Source organism: Dreissena polymorpha, chromosome 1, assembly GCF_020536995.1.
Source record: "Dreissena polymorpha isolate Duluth1 chromosome 1, UMN_Dpol_1.0, whole genome shotgun sequence".
NCBI lineage: Eukaryota > Metazoa > Mollusca > Bivalvia > Myida > Dreissenidae > Dreissena > Dreissena polymorpha.
In genome coordinates, this window is record NC_068355.1 from 155,295,138 (window position 1) to 155,321,361 (window position 26,224).

Genomic DNA, 26,224 nt, shown 5'->3' on the forward strand with positions numbered 1-26,224 from the left:
TAGAAGATATTGAATTTGTAGAATGAAGCAACACCAATACTCATACATAGTTGTTATTGCCAACTAATGAAATTCATCGATACATTTAGCTATAGGTAAATGTTTTCAAATGGCTGCCGCATGGGACTTATGAAAAACAATATTTCAATTTGTAGCAATTTAAGAGTTTAGACGAACGCATTGGACAATCATCATTATATTTTCGGTAAGTTTCTATGATGAATTTAAATAGGTAAATGTTTACAAATGGCTGCCACATGGGACTTGTGAAAAACAATATTTCAATATGTAGCAATTAATGAGTTTAGTCGAATGCAATGGACAATCATCATTAATTTTTCGGTAAGTTTATTTGATGAATATAATTCGTATTAGCTCTTGAGAGTGATAATACTTTTGAGTAACAAGTTATTGCCAGTGAAATTCAACATCACACTTAATGAATGGCAATAGATTTTTTTATATACAAATTGGGCTAACTGCTTTGATGTTCATCCATAGTTTTTGAAATTAAAAAAGGACACAAAAATGAAGAATTACTTTGCTAGTATGAAACTCAATCATTTAAATAGGAGGTCCACCCATCTAACACTGTTAAAAATTTCTGGATAAAGATTATGTCTCCCACTACTTTAGTGGTTTGAGAAACATTTGAATTACACTGTGTGTCTGTCTGTCAGTGTGTCTGTCACACTTGATGTCTGAACTCAAGTTCTTGTTTGTTTTACATGCACTTTTATCATGCAAAATGCTGATTAGATAGCAGGAAATTGCATCATTTCAATGTGCGATTTCAAAAAAATTTCGATGACGAGAGGGGGCACCCCTCCCGCACCCTACCCGCTTCAGCGGTCCATGGAAACACTGAATTCCACTTTTCACCGAATTACAACCGAATTACACTTTTCACCGAATTACAACCGAATTCCACATTAAAATGATCGTTGGTATCGATTAGATACGGGTTCTTCACATGACGCCGGGCTGTTACCGAATTCCACTAATCACAGACCAACTGGCCGAGTTTCTAGCAATTGTTTTGCGTTTTTTACAGTTTGCAGATTTTTCGACCACCTTTATAATTTTCACGCGTCTTTAATCCGCTATTCACAAGTTATTGACACTACGTCTGATTGAATATAATAGATAATTGGCTATAAAAGAGTTCCGATTTGTTTGCTGATTGTCCTTTTGAATAAATGAAAGTGGGATGTTTTTTAATTGTTTTTACTCATATGCTGATTTTGACTAATTAGAATAAATTATTATTTTTAGTGTTTATTGAATACAATATCTAATTGGCCAATAAAGAATTTCGATTTGTTTGATGATTGTCCTTCGAATTTAATAAAAGTCGGATTTTTTTCAATCGCCTTTACTCATTTATTGCTCATCTTCCATGATTACCCATATAAAATGTCCGATTCCCCAAAATATGATCGTAAAGCATGGCGCAATACCCGTGTTCTGTATGTGAGGAAGAGTGCCAAAACGGTACTATCCTCTGTACGGGATGTAAAAAGTGGGCTCATGCCGGTTGTACTTATCTTACAGACAATGACTTAATATCATGGTCAAACAAAAGTTTAAATTTCAGTGTTTTGGTAACATATATTTATCAATATATTACAATTAAACACTTATAAAAATCGTATAATCTCGCTTTAATAAGTATTTCATGTTCATTAAAGATTATGATACAATATAAGATATACAAATGATGAGGCCATAAACGGCAATATTTCTTGTTTTTTATTGTTAACTAACACATCAATTATCAATTAGTGAAATAATTAACCTGAAACAAGATGGGCGTCCTCGAGATGCAAACATATACCGATATTGCCTACAACAATAACGATTGTCGCACTCAGTAATTGGTAATTGCAGACGTGTTAATCATTTATGGTATACTCTCAACACATGAAATAGATAATGCGTTTCACAACAATCAGTAAGTGTCATAAAAAGGGCGTATTCCAGATGCAAATATACGAGTCAAGAATGCGAGTGTTATTATACCCGTATTGACTTTTTAAAAAACGTTTGACTTCTAATTTTGAAAAAAATGTATGAAATAGATATAAGCAAGTATTTGATAAAAAAGATACATTGATAAAAAATGCGTTGTTTGCAGATTTTTTAAGATAGAAACACGGGTGTATTTTTTGTAAAATATTTAAGCGATGAAAGAAATTTTAATAAACGTCACCAAGCAGCATCTATTAATTCAATTTTATAAAAAAGATTTTAATCATAAAAGTGCATGTTTGCGTGATGCATACTGATTATAGGAATAATAAATGTCACAATTCAAATGAGTTAAAAATCTGAGAATAATGAATAATTTGACATTTTCACTTTAAAGGTGCCTTTTCACAGATTTTGGCATTATTTAACTTATTCATTAACTGCTTTATATCGATAAATGTAAACATTGGATCGTAAAAGCTCCAGTAAAAAATCAAGAATAAAATTAAAAAAAGGAAAAGAACATTGCCCGGACCAGGTTTCGAACCAGTGACCCCTGGAGTCCTGCCAGAGTCCTGAAGTAAAAACGCTTTAGCCTACTGAGCTATTCCGCCGAGTACACTTACTTGACGTATTTTATACCTTATATAAGCAATCTTCGTAATTTCACAAAATTTAACGACAAAAACAGAACTCTCCAAATTATTCAATCGTTTCGCGTTGCAACGCTTTATAATTTTTAGGTTTTAAAATCGTCAAAAGATGCATATAATGGCTATATTAGACCATGGTAAATGTTCAGTATTACTGTTTCCTCAAAAATATCATAACTAAAACGAAAATTTGCGAATCTGAAACAACTTTTTTCAATTTTGTCAATTTACCAAAGCGTGAAAAGATCCCTTTAAACGACTGTTAACATAACGTCGGTAGACCCGAATAAATACACTTCAAGAGAGTCACTTGGCTAGGTGAAGGCGGTATAGAAAGTTCGTATGCTATTGTTGAGTATATCGGAACCTTGCCTGCACTGGCTGCACATGGAAATTCGGTACAAAAAACAGAATTCTTAAGAACTCCTGACTATGTACTTGACGATGTTCGTGACTTGTTGCCCAAAATGCATCCCCAACAAATTTACGAGACGCTACAGTCAAAATACGACGAGGTTACCAGACCGACGAGTATCGCTCAGATACGAGACATAAAGAAATATGAGAACAATACAGCCAGACAAGATGGGCAAGGGCATTGAAAAAACACGGCTGATAAAATAGTCGTTTTGGAAAACCTGGTTTCTAATAGTGATGATTTTGTTCGCTCGGTCATCAGGACGAATGGAAAGACACCATTCGTCGTTCTTTATACAGACGAACAGCTGACGGATATAAAAAATATCTGCTGCACTGGAAAATCGGTTTTGGGGATAGACAAAACATTCAACCTTTGCGACATGCACGTAACAGTAACTTGCTTTAAACAAGTTTCTGTAACCCGGCCACAGACTGACAAACCACCAATTTTCATAGGTCCCATGTTTCTTCACGACAATAGCGACTTTGAAACATATTCTCATTTTCTATCTCATCTGAAGACAAAACTGGACTCGACAAACACAAAACTTGATCGACTTGTAATTGGGTCAGATGACGAGAGGTCAATAGTCAAAGCCTCCAAGACGGTATTTCACGACAGTACGCATGTGCTTTGCACGCGTCATTTACGCCAAAACACTAAACATCGACTAACCGACGATGCCATCAACAAACAGTTGAGGAATGAAATTTTAGATACTATTTACGGTGATGATGGCATCATACATGCATATGACGACATCTGCTTTGATCACCGATGCGACCGTCTGGAACAGCAGTTGACAGGCGTATCCAGCAAATTTCTTGATTATTTCAAATCAAAACTGAAGCCCCAGTTAAGAGAGTTTGTAAATAGACCGAACCGGTTGGACTTGGTAGATGACAACTGGACAAACAACAATTGTGAGTCCATAAATCATGTGCTAAAACAGTCAATTGACTGGAAGACAAAGCCCTTGACTGAACTAGTGGATACGCTACGATCCATAGTTAACCGACAATATCGGGACTTAAAGAGTGCACTGCTGGGCACTGGAGAATACAGACTGTCTGAAATGTTCCAGTCATTAAAAGTTTCAAAATCTGTTTGGATTTCTATGACGGACGGACAGAGAGACAAACACTACAAGAGGTTCCGGACGACTCTTTTAGATTTGAAAGGTCTCATAACCTCAACTGACACACAAACAACCATAGTCGCACCAAAGACTCATGGTAAAAAACCTAATCAGCTCAAGCGAAAGGTCAATGCTAAGACTACGACCATCAAAAGAAAAAAGAATGACTGAGCTTGCTTTTGCTTGACAAGTACACCGCGAATCTCTTGTGTGTCGCGTGTGAACACGTGGTGATAACTTTTCAAGTAAAAACTGTTATGCAATACATGGTGGTAAGATTTCGAGTAAAAACTGTTATTCAATACGTAATAGGTGTTTAGATAACATTTTACAATGTTTTCTTATTTATTTTAGAATTTGCAATGTATAATTTCAAAAAATTATATGTATAATATCAGAAAATTATACAATGGATTTACGCTTACAAATAGTTCATGCTATATTAATCTTGAAGTACATGTTAATGTTCACTTGTTACATACATTGTCAAACTATTTAAACCTTTTACATCTTACATGTTATGTTATCCTTCGGAAGTGCTAAACAATTTAACAGCAGTTTCCAGAGTATTACATTTACCCGATAAGTTTACGAATGTGTAATTCGGTAATCTATATTCAATTTTTAAAGTAATTCCGACATGTTTAGCAATTGCAAAAAATGTGATAAAGTATAACTCTATTACATTTAAGTTCATTAAATATTTTTGTGTACGTGTTCATTTACATTTCCCTCTTTTATGATGATGCTGAATTCATTTATAATAAAGTATTTAACATTATTAGTATCCATTTGCTTTTTACTATTATTGCTTTTTCCGTTACTCCATTTGTAACTTTCAACTACCTGAATTACACCTTCAAATCGCACACCCAACTGAATGTGTAATTCGTTTCTCGGGTAAATATGGGAGTGGACTGGAATTTGGTGAAAGTGTAATTCGGTCCTCAATTACATTTAAAATGTGTAATTCGGTAATTACTTAGCAATTCTTTATCATCTTTAGGCTCTTATCAAATTAAAATCGACATGTTGAGCATTTTAATCATTGTGATAAAAGAATACATTAAATATTTTAAGTGGAATTTGGTTTTAAGATATGCGCACATTTCACCTTTTCCAACTGTCGTTTTAAAAGATTATAAGCTGAAACATAACACAATTAACAAAACATTGACGCAACCCTAAAATATGTAGTTTACTATTAAGTTTAATAAAAACATGTCAGTTAATTTTGGTTTAAGTGTAATTCGGTAATGATATTCGGTACTCAGTTGTAATTCGGTGAAAAGTGGAATTCGGTTGTAATTCGGTGAAAAGTGTAATTCGGTTGTAATTCGGTGAAAAGTGGAATTCGGTGTTTCCATGCACCCCCGCTTCAGCCCCCCTCTCAAACATTTCTGGATACGCCTCTGTCTTGGATACAAAGTTTGAGTTTACGATGCAGTATCATGTATTGACTTTTCTGGAAACAATTATGTTCATGGAAGTTGTGTTTTAAAATCAATAAGATATTATTAAACTGGTTTAAACACTACAAAAAAGACATTAAATAAACATGTCATGTGAATTTTTTTTATCCGGATATATGGTCACTTTCGACATATTTAAATAAATCCCGACTTTTTCAGTTTATAAGAAAAACATTCAGAACACATGTTCTTACTTCAATTCCTTTGTAAGCAGTCACCATCTGATCTAAAATGGCACTAAATGACAGGGTTTTATCTCATGTTTACAAGATGTTGTTGTTGTTGTTGGTCACAGCCACACGGCCGCAGTAATCTCCCCTGGTAAACGTCATATGTTCAGTTTTGTGACCTCCCCGGGACAGGGTCAAATTTGAGCCCTGGGGAATAATTTGAAAAAATGTGGTAAAGAACTATTAGCTATCACAACATACCAAATTTAGTAGCCCTAGGCTCTATAATTAAGAACAAGAAGATTTTTGAAGTTTGCACAAAATAGGCCTTATTTAAGCATATGTTCATTTTTGTGACCCCTGGGGCAAGGTCAAATTTGTTCCCAGGGGCATAATTTGAAAAAACTAAGTAGAGAACCATTAGATGTCAATACCTACCAAATTTGATTGAAATAGGACCAATGGTTATGGACAAGAAGATTTTTATAGTTTGCACAAAATGGGCCCAATATAAGCATATGTTCAATTTTGTGACCCCTGGGGAACGGTCAAATTTGATCCCAGGGGCTTAATTTGAACAAACTTGGTAGAGGACTATAAGATGTCATTACATACCAAATTTGGTAACCCTATGCCATACGGTTATGGACTAGAAGATTTTTAAAGTTTGCACAAAAAAGGACTTGTATAAGCAAATTTTCGATTTTTTGACCCCCCAGGGCGGGGTCAAATTTGACCCCAGGGGCATAATTTGAACAAACTTGGTAGAGGACTATTGGATGTCACTACATACCAAATTTGGTAGCCCTAGACCCAACGGTTATGGACAAGAAGATTGTTAAAGTTTTCACAAAATAAGCCTTATATAAGCAAATTTTCAATTTTTTGACCCCCCGGGGCAGGGTCAAATTTGACCCCAGGGGCTTAATTTGAACAAACTTGGTAGAGGACAATAAGATGTCACTACATACCAAATTTGGTAGCCCTTGGCCCAATGGTTATGGACAAGATTTTTAAAGTTTTCACAAAATAGGCCTTATATAAGCAAATGTTCAATTATTTGACCCCCCCGGGGCAGGTTCAAATTTGACCCTAGGGGCATAGTTTGAACAAACTTGGTAGAAGACTATAAGATGTCACTACATAGCAAATTTGGTAGCCCTAGGCCCAATGGTTATGGTTAAAAAGATTTTTAAAGTTTGCACAAAGTAGGCCTTATATAAGCAAATTTTCTATTTTTTAATCCCCCCGGGGCAGGGTCAAATTTGACCCCAGAGGCATAATTTGAACAAACTTGGTAGAGGACAATAAGATGTCACTACATAGAAAATTTGGTAGCCCTAGGCCCAATGGTTATGAACAAGAAGATTTTTAAAGTTTGCACAAAAAAGGCCTTATAAAAGCAAATTTTCAATTTTTTACCCCCCCGGGGCAGGTTCAAATTTGACCCTAGGGGCATAGTTTGAACAAACTTGGTAGAATACTATAAGATGTCACTACATAGCAAATTTGGTAGCCCTAGGTCGAATGGTTATGGACAAGAAGATTTTTAAAGTTTGCACAAAATAGGCCTTATATAGCAAATTTTCAATTTTTTAACCCTCCGGGGCAGGGTCAAATTTGACTCTAGGGGCATAATTTGAACAAACTTGGTAGAGGACTATAAGATGTCACTACATAGCAAATTTGGTAGCCCTACGCCATACGGTTATGGACAAGAAGATTTTTAAAGTTTGCACAAAATAGGCCTTGTATAAGCAAATTTTCAATTGTTTGACCCCCTGGGGCAGGGTAAAATTTGACCCCAGGGGAATAATTTGAACAAACTTGGTAGAGGACTATAAGATGTCACTACATACCAAGTTTGGTAGCCCTAGGCCCAATGGTTCTTGACAAGAAGATTTATAAAGTTTGCACAAAATAGGCCTTATATAAGCAAATTTTCAATTTTTTGACCCCCAAGGGCAAAGTCAAATATGACCCCAGGGGCATAATTTGAACAAATTTGAAAGAGGTTCACCACAGGAACATTCCTGAGAAATTTCATCAGAAATGGACCAGTAGTTTAGGAGAAGATGTTTAAAGAAAAAGTTAACGCACAGACGCACGCACGGACGCACACACGATGGACACAGGACCATGACATAAGCCCCGCTGGCCTTTGGCCAGTAGAGCTAACAATTAGCACATAAATGATACACACAACTACACTGTATTATTATGAAAACATTAATAATCAAAGGGGAGTAACTACTGTTAACTTAAATGCAATATTTAGAAGAGTTGTCTCGCATGTTTTCACAAAATAGGCCTTATATAAGCAAATTTTCAATTTTTTGACCACCCGTGGCAGGGTCAAATTTGACCCCAGGGGCATAATTTGAACAAATTTGAAAGAGGTTCACCCCAGGAACATTCCTGAGAAATTTCATCAGAATCAGACCAGTAGTTTACGAGTAGAAGATGTTTAAAGAAAAAGTTAACGCACGCACACACGGACGCACGCACGCACACACGACGGACACTGGACCATGACATAAGCCCCGCTGGCCTCTGGCCAGTGGAGCTAAAAAACAAATTTTCTTAAGTAAAATTCATTTTAATTATTAAATACTTACCTGTTATCTCTAGCTTACCCCTTTCCAAGGGAGTTATTTCATCCGGAAAATATTCAAGCGCTGGGAATCGTCCACCTCTATAAGAATCCAAATCAGGTTAAACATAGTACAATGCAACCTAACAGGAAATCAAGAACCACAACTCATCTTTCCTTTACGCAAACATAAAAAGGCGATGAGCGGGGTGGGAGGTGGGACTTACCGATAACAGGTAAGTATTTAATAATTAAAATGAATTTTACTTAAGAAAATTTGTTTTAATATCATAAATACGTTACCTGTTATCTCTAGCTGATTTTGCAGCTGCGCAGGAAGGTTCGCATATTTTTTCCCATCACAGCAAAACACATATAGAGGGTTTACAGCCAGAGATAGTAGAATCAAGTCCTCTTATAATCTTTGTTAGTGCAGTATAGTACTTAATTCTCGGATGGCACCAGTGTACTTACGCCATAGAAGAAACTACAGTTTGAGCCACTACAAGAGGACCCAACTTATACAAATTGTCTTGTTGGCACTCAAGAGAACGAAGATAAAAAGAGGAGAAGGTGGTCGGATTCCTCCAGAAAGCAGCTTGAAGCACTTCAGATAGTGGGGTCTGATTAATATAAGCCCACGAAGCCGAAAGAGCTCTTAATTCATGCGGTCTTATCTTAAACAGGGATAAATCCCTCGATGAAAGAGAAGAATAAGCTTTCCTTATAGTTGAGGCTATCCAACGAGAAATAGAAGCCGCAGACACATCGCCCCCCCCCCCCCTTTTAATGGAATGAAAAGTCTCTTGCGAGAACCTCGAATAGACTTTACCTTTTTAAGGTAGAACTTCAAAGCCCTGACCGGGCAAAGGAGTCTATCATCATCTTCATGTCCACAAGTTCTAGATAGACTTGGAACTTTGAAGGGTTTGGAAGCCGTAGAGGGAAGTTGATTTTTAGCAAGGAATCCTGACTGACACAACAATGTAACAGAACCATCAGAAGAGTCAAAATGAAGATGACTATCCTCGATAGAAAGAGCATGAATTTCACTTCTCCGTTTGGCTGAAGCCATAGTAAGAAGGAAAACGGTCTTCCATGTTAGGAATTGTAATGAAGCCTGATCAAGAGGTTCATAGGGAGCCTTAATAAGGGAACCAAGCACACAAGCTAAATCCCATTTAGGAGCAAGTGTACGAGATACAGGACGACTAAGTTCCATAGCTCGAACAAGTTCTGAAATAGCTGGATCAGCACAGACTTGTGAAGACTTAGTGAAAGCCAATGTATGCGAAATCATAGATCTGTATCCTTTGATGGAACTAAGAGAAAGTTTCTTATCATCAAAAAGATAAATGAGAAAATCCGCTATTCGTCTAGCAGAGGGATTGAGGGGATTAATTTTCCCTCGAAAACACCAATTGGAGAAGAGTTTCCAACGAGCATCATAGACTGCTCTGGTGGATTTTCTCCTTGCCGAAGCAACGAGGGTTGAAGCCCTGACAGAAAAACATTTCTTCTGCAAAGATTGCCTGATAACGGCCAGACGTGTAAGTGGAACATTTTTGGGTCCGCATGTAGTCTGCCGCTTTGAGACAGAAGATCTGACCTGTGAGGAAGATTCCTGGGATAATCGTACAGGAGACTGAGAAGATCGTTGAACCAAGATCTTCTGGGCCACCAAGGGGCAATCAGGAGTATCCTGCAAGAGCTCACCCTGATTTTCCCCAATATTTGGGGAATTAGAATGGGTGGGGGATAGGCGTAAGCGTCCAGTTGGTCCCATGCGAACGAAAGCGCGTCGATTGCCCACGCTGCTGGATCGTAAACTGGACTCACATACAGAGGAAGTCTGTGATTGTGTCTGGTTGCAAATAGATCGACCAGGGGATAACCGAACTTGAAAAAGATCTGGTTGGTCACTTCTTGATGAAGTGTCCACTCCGATGGAAGTAACTGGTGTTTGCGAGACAAACCATCCGCCAGGGCGTTGAGGCGACCTGGTATATATTTTGCCAGCAGATGAATGTTGAGTGTTTTGCAAAGAACAAGTAATTTTCTGGTTTCCAGATACAGGGATTGAGAATGTGTTCCCCCCTGTGCCTGGATGTAAGCGACCACAGATGTGTTGTCTGTTGACACCATCACACAAGAGTCTCGAAGATGTGATTGGAAATGAGATACAGCTAGAAATACTGCTAGCATTTCTAGATTGTTGATATGAAGGTGAGATTCCTGATGAGACCACAACCCTGAAATTATCAGACTGAGAGGTTCCAGGTGAGCACCCCACCCTTCCTTGCTCGCATCCGTTATTAGATAAAATGACGGTTGCGGGGGAAGAAGGGGTACTCCTGCCAACAGAGTCTCCTCGTCTAGCCACCACTGAAGATGAGACCTTAAGGAGGGAAGGATTGGAATCTGTGTTAATAGATTGCCTGGAGACCATTTCCAACAAGCTGAGAGATAGTGCTGAAGAGGACGTAGGAAGAGACGTTCCAACTGCACAAAGTCTGCTACTGAGCTCAGGATACCGTTGAGAGAGAGGAATTCTTGAGCTGTTATATGAGATTGGGACAAAACCCAGTTGACCTTCATCAGAAGGTCTGATATACGTTGAATAGACACTCTGACCCAATTGATGTGGGTCAAGAAATTCATTCCCACAAACGTAAAGTCCTGTGAAGGAATGAGGTCTGATTTGTCTGCATTGAGAAGGAGCCCTAACGAGAGGAGCTCCTTCCAAGAGAATTGTTGTACAGAAGCAATTGACGATCGAGCTGGTGTAAGAGCCAGTCGTTGAAATACTGAAGAAGAATAATCCCGTGAACTCTGAGGTGTGATCCGACTGTCGACATTAGTTTGGTAAAAACTCGTGGGGCTGTCGTCAACCCGAAAGGCATAGACCGGAACTGGTAGACTTGGCCTTGAAAGGCGAATCGCAAGTACTTTCGGTAGTTGGGATGTATAGGAACATGGAAGTAAGCATCTTCCAGATCCAAAGACACCCCCCAGAGCAGGGGTTTGATGGATTCCCTTATGAAAGAAGGAGTCTCCATTTTGGAAGTTGGTTTGAGGAGATACATGTTGAACACTTTTTAATCTATTACTGGTCTCCAGGAACCATTTTTCTTTTGAACAAGAAAAAGACGACTGTAAAATCCTGGAGAATAAGGATCTTGAACCCTTTCTACCGCCTGTTTTTCCAAGAGCCCGAGAATGGACTCTGGAATATGTGGATGCCGAGATACCAGCTCTATAGGGACGCGAGAAAGTGGAGGCCTTTTTTTGAATTGAAAAGTCAGGCCTTTTGTCACAAGAGAATGAACCCATGCGTCTGAAGTAATTTGAAGCCATCGATTTGAGAAGTGGAAAAGTCTGGCCCCGACTGGTATTTCCGGCATCGGAGGTTGTGGCGGTAGAAAAGGGAAGGGACCTAGGGCTGATAAGCAGGAGGTGCGCCCCTGCCGGTAGAAGGTTTGAAATTCCTCTGTCCAGGCTTGGGTTTGCCCTTTTTCCCAGAATCTTTATTAGAAGACTTGTGTGACAAAGAAGGTCTGTTATAGGAAGACTGCCTATTAGGACCTGACCGTGGATTAAAAGAAGGCTTTTTAGAGAAAATGTTATTTCTCTTAGCCGTCTTGAATGCTGGAACTGCTGGTGGCCTAGAAGCAGGATGCTTAAAGACCCCTTGGCGTTGTCCAGAGTTGTTTCTAGCTAAAGAAGCATGAAGTTGGTCATCCTTGTCAGCTGTGATTGCTTCTTGTATCCTTCCACCAAAAAGAAACCCTGAAGTGAGAGGAGCTGTTCTGAGCGAGTTCATACCAGGTTCCAACAGAAAATCTTTAGGTAAAGAAGTAAGGATAAGATCTCTACGAATCCTTAGCATCTCGGACATTGAAGAAGCAGAAGTGTGAGATAAGGCCAGTGTGGTCCGTGAGAGATGAATTAACAAATCACGGAGTTCCTCCGGAACAGATTCCGACCAATCACACACCATTTGTAAAATTGTCGCTAGCATGAAGTCAATTTGGTTAGTCAAACCTAATGATCTACGTTCCCTCATTTCCCAAGTTTCCAACATTGAAAACGGAACAGAAACTGAATTGGAACCACTTGGCATTACAAGAGATAGCTTGCTTATGTCCGGATCTGGAACCGGAAGTTTTGAAAAATCCAACCCAGATGTTGCATGTGGTACAGGAGGTTTGTAACTTTTACTACCTTCCTGGTGTTTTGGATCAGCTAGTTCCTTAGGAATTTTCCATGTTTCTCCTCGTTTTGGAATAGTCTTATTAGCTGATTCCAATGATTGAAGAACAGATAGAACAGTAGAACCAATGGGAAGTCGTGGGTCAGGACGAGCCGTCGACTTAATAACCCTGTTGGGATCAAATGTACGAAAAAGTTGTTCTGTCACAGAAATCGTCGCATTTGAGGACAGTTCAGCAGGTCTTGGACAGTAATCTTCACCAAGAGTACGAAACATCAGTTCATAGATCTGACCAATCGGAGCTAAATATTGATCCGTCTCAACATTAGATTCTGCATCTGAATCAGCCTCACTCTCTACAACACCAGCGATTTGTATAGAATCAGCAGGAACAGAAGTGAGAATATCTTGTACCGGATTGTAATTGTCTGGTAACAGCGAATGATCATCCCCGACGTCAGTAAACTGATAATGTAAACCGGAAGAAGGTAAATTATCAGCATTGACCGGTACAAAATGTCCCGCCGAATTCTGTATCCATATTGTATCAGGATTCGACAGGGTAGCTGTAGGGGGTACACGACTAGATACTGTAGATGATACCCGTGGTGTTGACACTGACGCCGTAGTAGTGAGATGAGCTCCTGAAGATGCAATACGTGTGGCAGTCAACGTTGGAACCGACACATTTGGCATGGAAACATGCAATTCCATAACGGAACACGATGGTGAACGACTATACGTATGGTAAGTCCGATGCTGTCTACGTGAACGTTGCCGACGTCCTCGTTTCCTGCAATGTCGAGATCTGGATCGGCTGCGCTGTCGAGATGTGGATCGGCTGCGATGAGATCGAGATTTTTTGGAATACCGTCTCCGTGAGTGACGACGTGATCGCTTATGAGCGCCGCGACGATGATAACTGCTCGACGAAGAAGAGCGTGTCCGATGTCCACTCCTTGATGAAGACGATGTATTCGACGACGAATCGGATGTAGAAGAATACGCCGATGATGAAGACCAAGTTCTTCTTGACCGGCGATTGGTGTTATCGGTGGCAGGCCCAACTGATGACTGTTTACCGGTGACCGGACCGCTGACCGGACCGGTGACCGGACCGGTGATCAATGACCGGACCGGTGACCAGACCGGACCGGTGACTGGACCAGACCGGTGACCAAACCGGACCGGTGACCGGACCGGTGACCGGACCGGTGACATGACCGGTGACCGGCCGGTCATATTATGACCGGTTACGTCACCGGACAAAGACCGCAGAATGGCGGCTGCCATGTGGTCTGACATTGATCCAGTCGTTCCATGATCAATGTCGCCGGTATGCATGGTGTGAGTCATAAGATCTGATGACGATCGACTGACAACAACACCATCTTGCCCGGTACCCAGTGACTGACAAAACCGCTGGTCATCCTTGACCAGTGGAGTCACCGGGTAATCAACGTCGGATGGAGGTTCGTTGCGTTTGCGGCTGATCGACGTCCTCCGGCGACCTGCTTTTGTCCATACATCGTAAGCCCACAAATCGCAAACCGCACATTTGTTATTAAATGTGCAACCGGTACATGCCAAGCAAGTATCGTGGGAATCCCACCTTGCTTTGATATGACCACAAGAACCTCTATCCTGTAAGTTCATTCTGAAATAAAAGAAACAGAAAGAACCTACAAAAGACAAATTAACGATTATAAATTCAAATAAAAAGTTAAACCACAAAATGTAAACACAAAGAACGCTGTCCAATTGACCTCAATTACTTATTGGGGAATAGGCACGAATTCCTCGTGGTTCACGTGCTCATGACGTCATGTACATGAGCGACGATGCAAACAAAGAAACCCAGCAAAAGCAGAAATATGACAATTACTGCAACAAAAAGTAAAGAAATATAAACCGAATGATACAAATAAAAGATAAATAAACTTTATCCTTTTAAACTCCGCAAAAAACACAGTGAAAAGAACACATAAGTCCTGAGCCTAAAATAGGCGTGCACATGGTTTTATCCGGAAAGGAAAGATGAGTTGTGGTTCTTGATTTCCTGTTAGGTTGCATTGTACTATGTTTAACCTGATTTGGATTCTTATAGAGGTGGACGATTCCCAGCGCTTGAATATTTTCCGGATGAAATAACTCCCTTGGAAAGGGGTAAGCTAGAGATAACAGGTAACGTATTTATGATATTAAAACAACGTGTGCAGTAAGGTTGTTGTTTGTAATTATTTTGAAGTTCAAAGGCGGAATACATTATTATATATTTTAACAATTCTTTCCAAGTTTTGACATCGTTGTAGCTCTGGAGTCCAAATGAAAAAAGGCGATAATAAAAGAACCCATATTATCTAAAGGAGGTAACCCAACATTGTATTGACATAAATCCGAATTACGGTATAATTTTTATCGGCAACATGCCTAATATGTTATGAAAATAAAAAGAATTAAGCGAATAATAGAAAACTATCCTTTTTCCAAAGCTGCATATACAACACGATTATAAATGGTATGCATTGCAATCAGGAACATTACTTTGCTCCGGACAGGCGTTAGTTTGGACATTTTCATATAAGGCTTAAAATCGAATATTCAAATATATTCGAATACTGTCAACAGAATATTCGAATATCATTTTCAGTATTCGTTGCCATCCCTAATTAAATTGTATTGATACTTTGTTAGACTGTTGAAAGCTGACTTTTAACCCAACCTTCAGTCATTAACCTTGTATTATTTTGAAATTTCTTTTGACAAAAGATCACTTTACTTGACTAAGAGATGTTGAAACATGACATTGTCACAGATATGACTACTACACTCACACATATTTGTCCTCTATGCTAGAGGGAAAATCATTCAGAATGTGTTGATCATACAGCACACAAAGTGTCTTGTATATCAAAATAATATATTTCTAAATTTCATTGAGGCTAAATATTTAACGTTTAAATTTAAAAGCTTGAAAACTATGGAAGTAGTCTTCACCACTTACTAACTAACGTGTGATACTGCTGGCAAAGTGTGATTCTGCTGGTAAAGTGTGATACTGCTGGTAAAGTGTCATACTAATGGTAAAGTGTTATACTGATGATAAAGTGGGATTCTGATGGTAAAGTGTAATACTGATGGTAAAGTGTGATACTGATGGTAAAGTGTGATACTGATGGTAAAGTGTGAGATGGCTCAGAATGTACAATAATGCTCATAGAGTGTGACACGTCCTATTAAGCGTGGAACTGCTAATGAAGAGTGATACTGCTGGTAAAGTTTGATGCTTAAAATAATGTGAGGCACTGTATGTAAATGTTGATACAGATCATTCAGAGTGATACTGCTCCTAAAGTTGGACATTGCTGGAAATGCATGTTACAGTTGGAAACGTTTGATACTGCTGGCAAAGTTTTAAACTGCTGGTAAAGTGTCATACTACTGGTATTGTGTTGTACTGCTAATAAAGTGAGATACTTTTGTTAAATCGAGATTATACGATTTTTTATATGTGTTAAATTGTAATATATTGATAAAATATGTTACAATAACACAAAATAAACAAGAACAATAATACATTGAAGACAAATTTCATCAAATGCAGCAAAGACAAAAAAGGGCCCAGAGCTGATTGTGATGAAGATATTTCATACATACTTTCTTACAATAACCGAAGCATTTGTCTTTTAAGTTAGTGTTCGTGTGTCATATGAATAGATATTGTTGCATGAATTTTTAATGAACCGTTAAACTAAATTTAGATTCAAATCGTACACGCATGATTTACATGCTGGCGAATTCGACTGTACAGACATTTTCGATTTCAGAATTAAATATCTGGCTTATTTGCATTTTTCGACACATGTTCTTCTTAACTTTTATTTTAATTTATATGAAAATATATTTTTAATAAGTTTTTTACACATGTTATATAAATTAATAAATATTTGACAAAATCGTTTAATCTCGCTTTAATGTCTGAAACTGCTAGTATATATTGTTTTGCTAGCCAAATGTGGGATTGATTGTAAAATGTGATACTAGCAGTAAAGCGTGATTCTTTGGTCAAGTGTAAACCTACTGGTACACTGTGATACTGTTAGTAAAATGTGAGATGGGTATGTTACATTAGTTTCACAACACGTTACAACACACAGGAATGCTACAACAGATTCTACTGGATAACATGCCAAGGGGTGCATGGAACAGGGGTGATCAGCAATGATTGTAGCAGAAAAGTGTCAACTACATTTGAGCCACGATCTGGAAAAACAGGGCTTTTGAAAGTGCTTAAAATGCTATATCACAATTAGCCTGTGCAGTATTAACAGGATAATCAGACCACTTCCACTTTTATGGTATTTTTGGTCTAAAGAAAGTCTCTACTTAGCGAAAATCCATTTAAGGCAGAAAGTGTTATCCCTGAAGGGCCTGGGCTGCACAGGCTTATCTTGTGCGACATTTTAAGCAATTGCATTAAGTCCAGTTTTCCCAAAACATGCTCATTTACAGCACTACAAACTTTTCTTACCTCATATGACTATAAACATGCAACAAACAAAAGAATCCAGAAATTAAATAAATACAGCCATATAGGTAAGCTGTTGCAAACAAAATGTTTATTGAAAAAAAAATGAATGGCAAAGCAAACAACTTTAATTAAAATAAAAAGCAATAAAAACTTTTCCCTTTTTTCCCTATGGCCATAAAAAAAACTACAGTTGATGATTATTCACTCAAATTATTGGTTAGTGACATATGTGTAGCAACTTAAGGGTTAAAAGCCCCATCACATTGCCACCCCTTAAAAGGCAACTTGAATTTGACAAAAATAATCATGGCATAAAATAACAGATACATCTAGCTTTATGTAGGCTGAGCATTTCTATAATAACAAGAGATGTGTTCGTCAGAAACACAATGCTCCCTATTGCTCCGCTTTGAAATAATAAAATAAAAAAAATTACCTTTGACCTTGAACGATGACCTTGACCTTGAACTCCCACCACTCAAAATGTGCAGCTTCATGAGAACGCCGTTTTGAATTTTTTTATTTTTGACCTTTAACCTTGAAGGATGACCTTGAAGGATGACTCTTGACCTTGAACTTCCACCACTCACAATGTGCAGCTTCATGAGAACGCCACTTTGATTTTTATTTTTTTTTACCTTTGACCTTGAAGGATGACCTTGACCTTGAACTTCCACCACTCACAATGTGCAGCTTCATGAGAACGCCGCTTTGATTTTTTTTTTTTACTTTTGACCTTGAAGGATGACCTTGACCTTGAAGGATGACCTTGACCTTGATGGATGACCTTTACCTTGAACTTCCATCTTGAACTTGCACCACTGACAATGTGCAGCTTCATGAGAACGCCGCGTTGAATTAATTTTTTTACCTTTGATCTTGAAGGATGACCTTGACCTTGAACTTCCACCACTCAAAATGTGCAGCTTAACGAGATACACATGCATGCCAAATATCAAGTTGCTATCTTTAATATTGAAAAAGTTATGGCCAATGTTAAAGTTTTCGGACAGACAGGCGCCATATATTTGAAATTTGACCTTGACCTTCACCTTTCCCTACTCAAAATGTTAAGCTCCGTGAGATGCACATGCATGCAAGATATCAAGTTCCTATCTTCAATAGTGAAAAAGTTATGGCCAATGTTAAAGTTTTTGGACGGACGGACAGACGCCATATATTTGACATTTGACCTTGAAGGATGACCTTGACCTTCACCTTTCACCACTCAAAATGTGCAGCTCCGTGAGATGCACATGCATGCAAAATATCAAGTTTCTATCTTCAATAATGAAAAAGTTATGGCCAACGTTAAAGTTTTTTTCGAACGGACGGACAGACTGACACACATACTGACATAAAGACTGACTGACTGACGTACAGTTCAATTGCTATATGCCACCCTACCGGGGGCATAAAAATACATTAAATTATCATGAGGTTTACATAAATATTAATTTTCTGTGCTGATTTAAAAGCATGTGATAAAACAGAGCAGACACTGGTTGTCATTTCACACTACACATTACTTAACCTCTTCAGAAACTTTGTTTAGTAAGCTTGCCAAAGGCTCAATTACTAATGAGCTCTAATCGGGAAAGAGCTTACTTGCACAGTATTTTAATTTACAATGAAAGAACAATATTTGAAGAATCTGTGATAAAACAATGGGAAATCTAATAGCAAGTGATTTATAAGTTATAGTAGGTATCATGATTTACAATGTTTAAATTCATAAGTAAAGAGAAACTAAGAGGAGTTTATTTGTGTCAGTGAATGGATAAAGATCTAACAACGAGAGTTGTGAAAGTGACACAGTGATTAATCAAAATGCCATATCAATAAAAACCAAGATTTTGTATGTTCACTTTCTGTTACATGCGCATGCACAGACCAATAGTCTAAAATGCCTTTGAAAAGGAAGATAGAAGTGAAGGATCAAAATTCCATTTTATTTTCACCTGGTATGTTGGCCAAGAAGACTGTAGGTGTTCATCTTTCAGCTACGTTTGAATAATGATAATAGATTTACACACAAATGATTAGGATTAGAATATTCATTGGTTTCATTCAAAGATCGTATTGCCATAATAAACAAGAAATGTGTTTGTCAGAAACACTATGTCCCCTTCTGCGTCGCTTTGATTTAGGTTTTTTTACCTTTGACCTTGAAGGATGACCTTGACCTTTTACCACTCAAAATGTGCAGTTCCATGAGATACACATGCATGCCAAATATGAAGTTGCTATCTTCAATATAGCAAAAGTTATTGCAAAATGTTAAAGTTGGCGCAAACAGACAGACCAACAGACAGGGCAAAACAATATGTCCCCCACTATAGTGGTGGGGGACATAAAAATAGCATTGTCTCATAACCTGGATATTAGACCAGCAGTTTATTCAGCAAACCTTGCTTTCAGTTTTCTCAAACTTTCTCAAATTTGTGGTAATACGAATCCAGATACATGTAAATCAATCAAATCCCACATATAATGAAACAAAAGGGCTATGATGGCCATCAGGCGCTTGTTTGAGTTCACAGTACACCAATTGTTGAAATTTTGACATGGTGACCTAATTGTATGACGCACACAACCTAGATTCAAACTTTACTTTAATATTGAAAAGTTAAACATGGTGACCAAGTTTCGCCAGGATTGAGTCATAAATATAGTCTCTCGAGAGGTATAACAAGGTCTTTCTGAGGTGTGACCTTGCGACCTAGTTTCTGAACGCATTTGACCAAAATTTAAACTCAGCCATGATTTGGTCACGGTAAACATTCTAGCAAAGTTTCATTAGGACTGAGTCATAAATGTGGCCTCTAAAGAGGAAAAAGGTTTTTCAAAGATTTTACCAGGTGACCAAGTTTTTGGCCATACATGATCCAGGTTAGAACTTGGCCTACTTATGGTCTTAATAAACATGATGACCAATTTCAACACAATTGAGTCATACAATGCAGCCTCTCAAGTGTTAACAAGCTTTCTTAAGATTTTACCTGTTGACCTAGTTTTTTGATGCACCTTACCAAGATTCAAACTTGGCTTGGATATTGCCCAGATACAGGTAAACACTTTGACCAAGTTTCATCACGATTTTATGAAAAATGTGGCCTCTGCAGTAATAACAAGCTAAGAGTTAACCACAAGGACTATACATCGCAGATCATTGGGAGATCACTTTGTATATATCAATATCCCTGCGTGAAACAATGCTGATTTAAATCAAGAGTTTACAGCTAAACTAACATGTAACTCACCTTAAGATTATCAACTGATCATGCAATAATAAAATGTTAAGCTAAATGAGTGGATGATCTGGACATACAACAACAACCCTTCACTATACCAACATGAAACTCCCATTGCATATTAAACACTTATCATGCAACGCTGAAGAATACAGCCAAACCAGTCAAATAATCTCACCTGTGACCTTATGGTGACAAATGTGTCCCGTTTCAGCGTGTTTTCCTCAATGGCGGCATTCAAAGCGGTGACCCAGTCATCTCTCTCTTCGAGTGTTGATCCTTGGAGCGCAAACGAACGCTGCGTTGACATCACGCTGAACTCCATCTTATACTCGTCCTGCATATTTATGGAAACCTGCAGAGACAATCAAACATGGGCATAATTCATTGGCGTAAAGTGTCATCCCACATCAGTCCATTCAGTCCTCAAAGTGTCATCCCACATCAGTCCACAAAGTGTCATCCCACATCAGTCCATTCAGTCCTCAAAGCAGGGCTTGCACTAAGCGGCGTACGGCCGTATATTACGCCCGATAATTGTTTCCATACGCCGATAAAAAAAAACCATGACGTCCACTGTACTTCCATAAAATTGGTCATACGCCGAAAATAGCAACCCGTGACGTAAGCTAACGATTAAATTAACACTTCAATCAACACTGCTTTCTGCCGACTCAATGTGTTTTGCACACGTCTCGATCAGTCTAAACTCCGCCTCCTTATATTTGCTACCGCCCGCAGGTGATTAGCAAGTTTATTGTGTGTTGTTTATCTAACGGTTACACAATTTACCCCCCGCGCGGATCGCAAATTGACCGTGACAAAGCAGTCGCTTAAAATTGATTGCTTTAACAACACACTCGTGCCTCTGCGCGTGCCATATGTTGTCTAATGATTAGGAGATAATTGCTGCTTTTGGGCAGACGGCACGGTAAAAGAAAGACGGCAAAAATAATTAAAGAAAAACAAAATTAATCAAAGTTTAATAAATAACGTAGATTCACTACCGTATTAGGTCCCGCAAGTTTTTTCAGTTTGTTAATCCACCCATAATTACGAGTAATAACCATCTTCTATAAACTAGAATCACAGTTCATTTTCTATACTAACAAGTCATTTTACTAGTCAGAAACATTCAGAAAACACATTTCCTGGATTAGATATAAATTTCCGAGTAGAATTAAATTGCTACGTCATGACCTTCGACATTGCAAATGGCTGACCTATTGTAACATTCAACCCGCGTTCAAAGCTGGCGATTCAAACTACAAGTAATGTTGGTTCAATAATGGAGAAAACATTAAATGGATTTAACAAATATTTGATAAGGTTTGTTAAACCAGATAACAACAAGGAAAGTTTGGATTATTAAAGCTAAACTGGTAAGCCATTTATTAAGTGTACATATTTGGGACATATATAGTATTCGGATAAACAGTAATTAATATACTAGATGCTCCATCATGACCATTCATTAAGATTGTGTTTTGTTGCAAATGCAGTCATAGGGATGAGGAAAATAAAATGACAATAAATATGTGATGAAAATGTGCAACCGCACATATCTCAAATTACTTAAATGTGTTGAATGACTTAAATGTGTTATGATTACGTAGATTTAAATGAGAATTTATTGTTTTTACAAATGAACATAGCAAAATGATAGAAATAATAAAAGTTTTGAAATTAACATGTTTTGTTTTTTAATTCGATATTGTTTGCACAAACTTATACCCTGATTTTCCAAACTTCTCCCTATTTTTAAAGGGATCTTTTCACGCTTTGGTAAATTGACAAAATTGAAAAAAGTTGTCTCAGATTCGAAATTTTTCGTTTTAGTTATGATATTTGTGAGGAAACAGTAATACTGAACATTAACCATGCTCTAATATAGCCATTATATGCATCTTTTGACGATTTTAAAACCTAAAAATTATAAAGCGTTGCAACGCGAAACGATTGAATAATTTGGAGAGTTCTGTTTTTGTCGTTAAATTTTGTGAAACTACGAAGATTGCTTATATAAGGTATAAAATACGTCAAGGATGTGTAGTCGGCGGAATAGCTCAGTAGGCTAGAGCGTTTTTACTGCAGGACTCTGGCAGGACTCCAGGGGTCATTGGTTCGAAACCTGCCCCGGGCAATGTTCTTTTCATTTTTTTATTTTTTTTCTTGATTTTTTACTGGAGCTTTTACGATCCAATGTTTACATTTATCAATATAAAGCATTTAATGAATAAGTTAAAAAAATGCCAAAATCTGTGAAAAGGCCCCTTTAAAGCCTAGGGTAGTCTCCGCCTTGTTGTAAGATATATCTAGTTACTTTCACAGATGTACAGTGACCCAAAATGGATGGGAAGAGTTTGTGATCATTTACGCAGTTGACATTCCGTTAACATCAACATTAAAGTTGTTTGGACTTCCAACATTTTTGAGTGGGACTTCCATAAGTAAAGGGCAGGAAGTCAGGACTTCCAAAATTTATTTCTTAGTGCAAGCCCTGCCTCAAAGTGTCATCCCACATCAGTCCATTCAGTCCTCAAAGTGTTATCCCACATCAGTCCATTCAGTCCTCAAAGTGTCATCCCACATCAGTCCATTCAGTCCTCAAAGTGTCATCCCACATCAGTCCATTCAGTCCTCAAAGTGTCATCCCACATCAGTCCATTCAGTCCTCAAAGTGTCATCCCACATCAGTCCATTCAGTCCTCAAATTGTCATCCCACATCAGTTCATTCAGTCCTCAAAGTGTCATCCCACATCAGTCCATTCAGTCCTCAAAGTGTCATCCCACATCAGTCCATTCGGTCCTCAAAGTGTCATCCCACATCAGTCCATTCAGTCCTCAAAGTGTCATCCCACATCAGTCCATTCAGTCCTCAAAGGATAATCAGTGATGACACATTCTGCCTTTACTAGATTTTTTCTACAAAGCAACTTCCTTTAAACAAACAATGCAATAAAAGCGGAAAGTGTCCTCCCTGATAAGCCTGTGATGACTGCACAGGCTAATTTGGGATGACACTTAACTCACATGCATTAAGCCCAGTTGTCCTCAAACAAAGCTTATATTATCATGCGGAAAAGAATGTTTGTTGACCTTCCATCAAATTGACCAACATACGCCACAGACATTCTTGAATTGCAAGGCAATAGACCCGTGTTCTTAAAAAATGGACATAATTACATTTACATAATGGTTCCTTGTATGACAAAATTAATGTAAGTCTAAAAGTGAGTTGTGTCCCTTTTATTTTTGATGAGCAAAGGTTTTGCTTGTTAGAATTATCTTTTGTTCAGATTGTGTAATTTTAATAAATTTCATGACCATCACTTTTTTCTCATATTTGAACTTGAAGCGTTCATAAAAAATGTTGCCCCTCATTCTGATATTGTCCCCTAACTCCATTAAAGTAACAATCAACACAAAAATCTGACAAAACGGATGAAAGGATTGACAAAACAAATCTACAAGCGCCCTTCTGAAAGTTGGGGCATTCATAAGAATCAAGAACATACTGATAGTTCTGACAGAATTTCTCTATATACCCAAAGCATCAGATACTATCGCACCTTCATTCCAGTCAAGGGTAGAGCGTTGTTAAGCCTGTAACCCGTAGCAACAGGTGTGGTGTACAACAGGACATCATTGAACTGAAATACATGAACAACATGACCAGATATGATAAAAATTTAGAACTGTACACATACACTTTTGCTTGTTGTCACAAATTTAACCCTTTCCCACCCAGAAGCAAAGTGCGATTGGCTATGTGCACACAGCATAAAACCAGAACAGCCTGCAAGTAACTTGCATTCTGTTCATGTTTTATGCTGTTTGCTGCTCATTTAAGGGTTGGAAATGAAGCCTTTAGCTATTAGACTGCCAAACCTTGCATGACTTTTTAGCAGTGAGTGTAGCTCCTCACCAGACAGCTCAACTAGAAACAGCACTGCCTTTTTTTCATAGTTGTGTTATGTTGTCCTGTCTGTAAGTTGTTTGTTTTGTACATGAATCTTGAAGTATATTTGGAAATTAATCAAACACTACACTAGTCTGGAGCTACACTGGCTGCTCAGTGCATAAGACCGAATTTGGTACATTGGGGCTCATGTTTGTAGTGTTTGATTAATGTCCAAATATACTTCAAGATTCATGTACAAAACAAACAACTTACAGACAGGACAACATAACACAACTATGAAAATAGGCAGTGCTGTTTCTAGTTAAACAATATGTCAACAATGAAAGCACCTAAACACATTATATACATTTGCACATAAATGCTGCTTTAAATTCAATTTATGTTTAGCCATTTTCAAAATTATATCTTCCTTTACTTGTATAAACGACGTAATTCAAATTGTCAGCAGACAAACTTAGATCAGCAATTTGCAAAACTAAAAGGCAAATTGAGCATACCAGTTGAAATTGCTTTATAGCCTGCAGATGCAACATCAACTCATGAGATTCAAATCTTTTAATGTGCATATAAAATACATCAAAAGAGCAATTCTAATGAAATATTTTCAACTTACCAGGAAGAAATACCTCGGCTGCATTTCTTTTCTTGACAGTTTCATCAACTCACCCTCTTTCAAAAAGAGCTGAAAATAAATAAATAAAAAAAATTGAAAAAAAAGAAGGTCTGTATTGTGTACAGAATGATTTCTAGTGATGGCATTTGTTTACCATTTTACAGTTTATTTGTTCAAACATGAACAGAGTTTAAGTTAAGGTATAATATTCTATTATAATGTATTTCAAACTCTACATGTACCAAACACAGCCACACTCTATTTCAACTGCCAAATGTATCTGCGATTCTGATCTTTTTCTCTTAAATTTCTAGACTTTATTCACTTTTCTTGTTGGATGTTAAGACTTTTTGAGAGCTTTTTCAAGAAATTCTCAGAACCAATGATTTATTAAAACGCATATTTCTGAATCTAATCCCTCTTGTTAACAAGTTGTGGTATTTATTTAAGTACCAATAACTCTATTTTCCCTTACCCGTCCTGGTTTGATGACTTCAAAGGTGCCAATCAGTGAACGCTGGATTTCCAACATCTTCTGAACGTAATCCTATCATACATGGCAACCAATCATTCAATCAGCATTCAATTAGGAGAAAATACAGAATGTCACAATAGAGACATATACAACTCCCTCCCTGATGTCACATGTAGTAAATTATAATAATCTGTTATATCACTTCATACCAATAATAAATTTCTCAAGCAAATTTTACTATAACCATATTAGGAAAACTGCCCCCCCCCTCCAGCGGCCATCTTTTTAATCAAACCAGAAGAAGTTTTGAACTTGACCGAGAAGTAATTAGAACAAGTGTTCTTACTGATTTATATTTAGATTGCACTAAAAATGTGGCTTCTAGAGTGGTTACATGGTTTCACTATAGCCATATAAGGACAAACATCCCACACCCTGGCGGCCATGTTTTTTTTGAGGCACGGAACCATTTTTCAACTCAGAGATATCATTAGTTCTGATCAAGTTTCATGAAGATTGAACATAAAATGCGACTTCTAGAAAATAACCCCGCCCCCTGGCAGCTATGTTATCCACAGACCAGAACCATTTTCGAACCCATCCAAGCTATCAATAGAACAAATGTTCTGATAAAGTTTCATGAAGATCGGACAATACATGTGACTTCTAGAGTGATAACTATATTTACTATATGAGGAAATCTTCCCACCCCCTGATAGCCATGTTTTTCAACCAACTGGACCCATTTTCAAACTTTTCCAAGATATTATAGGGACACATGTTCTGACCAAGTT

The 26,224-nt window shown here is 37.8% G+C and overlaps 2 protein-coding genes across 7 annotated transcripts in view; one reads left to right on the plus strand and one right to left on the minus strand.

Moving 5' to 3' along the window:
- The window catches only part of LOC127856886 (uncharacterized), a 129,169-nt gene that overhangs the window by 23,210 nt on the left and 79,735 nt on the right, over positions 1 to 26,224 (minus strand). For 5 of the 6 annotated variants that reach the window (XM_052393087.1, XM_052393095.1, XM_052393111.1 and 2 more), the window contains exons 11-15: positions 25,431 to 25,502; positions 24,956 to 25,024; positions 23,990 to 24,070; positions 20,595 to 20,771; positions 19,124 to 19,165 (exon numbers count right to left, since the gene is read on the minus strand). In XM_052393087.1, the coding sequence (XP_052249047.1) occupies positions 19,124 to 19,165; positions 20,595 to 20,771; positions 23,990 to 24,070; positions 24,956 to 25,024; positions 25,431 to 25,502 (441 nt within the window). The remainder of the gene's footprint in view (positions 1 to 19,123; positions 19,166 to 20,594; positions 20,772 to 23,989; positions 24,071 to 24,955; positions 25,025 to 25,430; positions 25,503 to 26,224) is intronic. The other variant, XM_052393101.1, reaches the window with a different exon arrangement.
- Positions 2,930 to 4,766, plus strand: LOC127857125 (uncharacterized). The gene has a single exon (XM_052393492.1). The coding sequence runs from the start codon at positions 3,425 to 3,427 to the stop codon at positions 4,352 to 4,354; it is 930 nt and encodes a 309-aa protein (XP_052249452.1). The 5' UTR covers positions 2,930 to 3,424; the 3' UTR covers positions 4,355 to 4,766.

Bases quoted from the DNA above. Each gene is read 5' to 3' on its own strand.
- LOC127857125 (XM_052393492.1), top strand. From the start codon at position 3,425: ATGCACGTAACAGTAACTTGCTTTAAACAAGTTTCTGTAACCCGGCCA.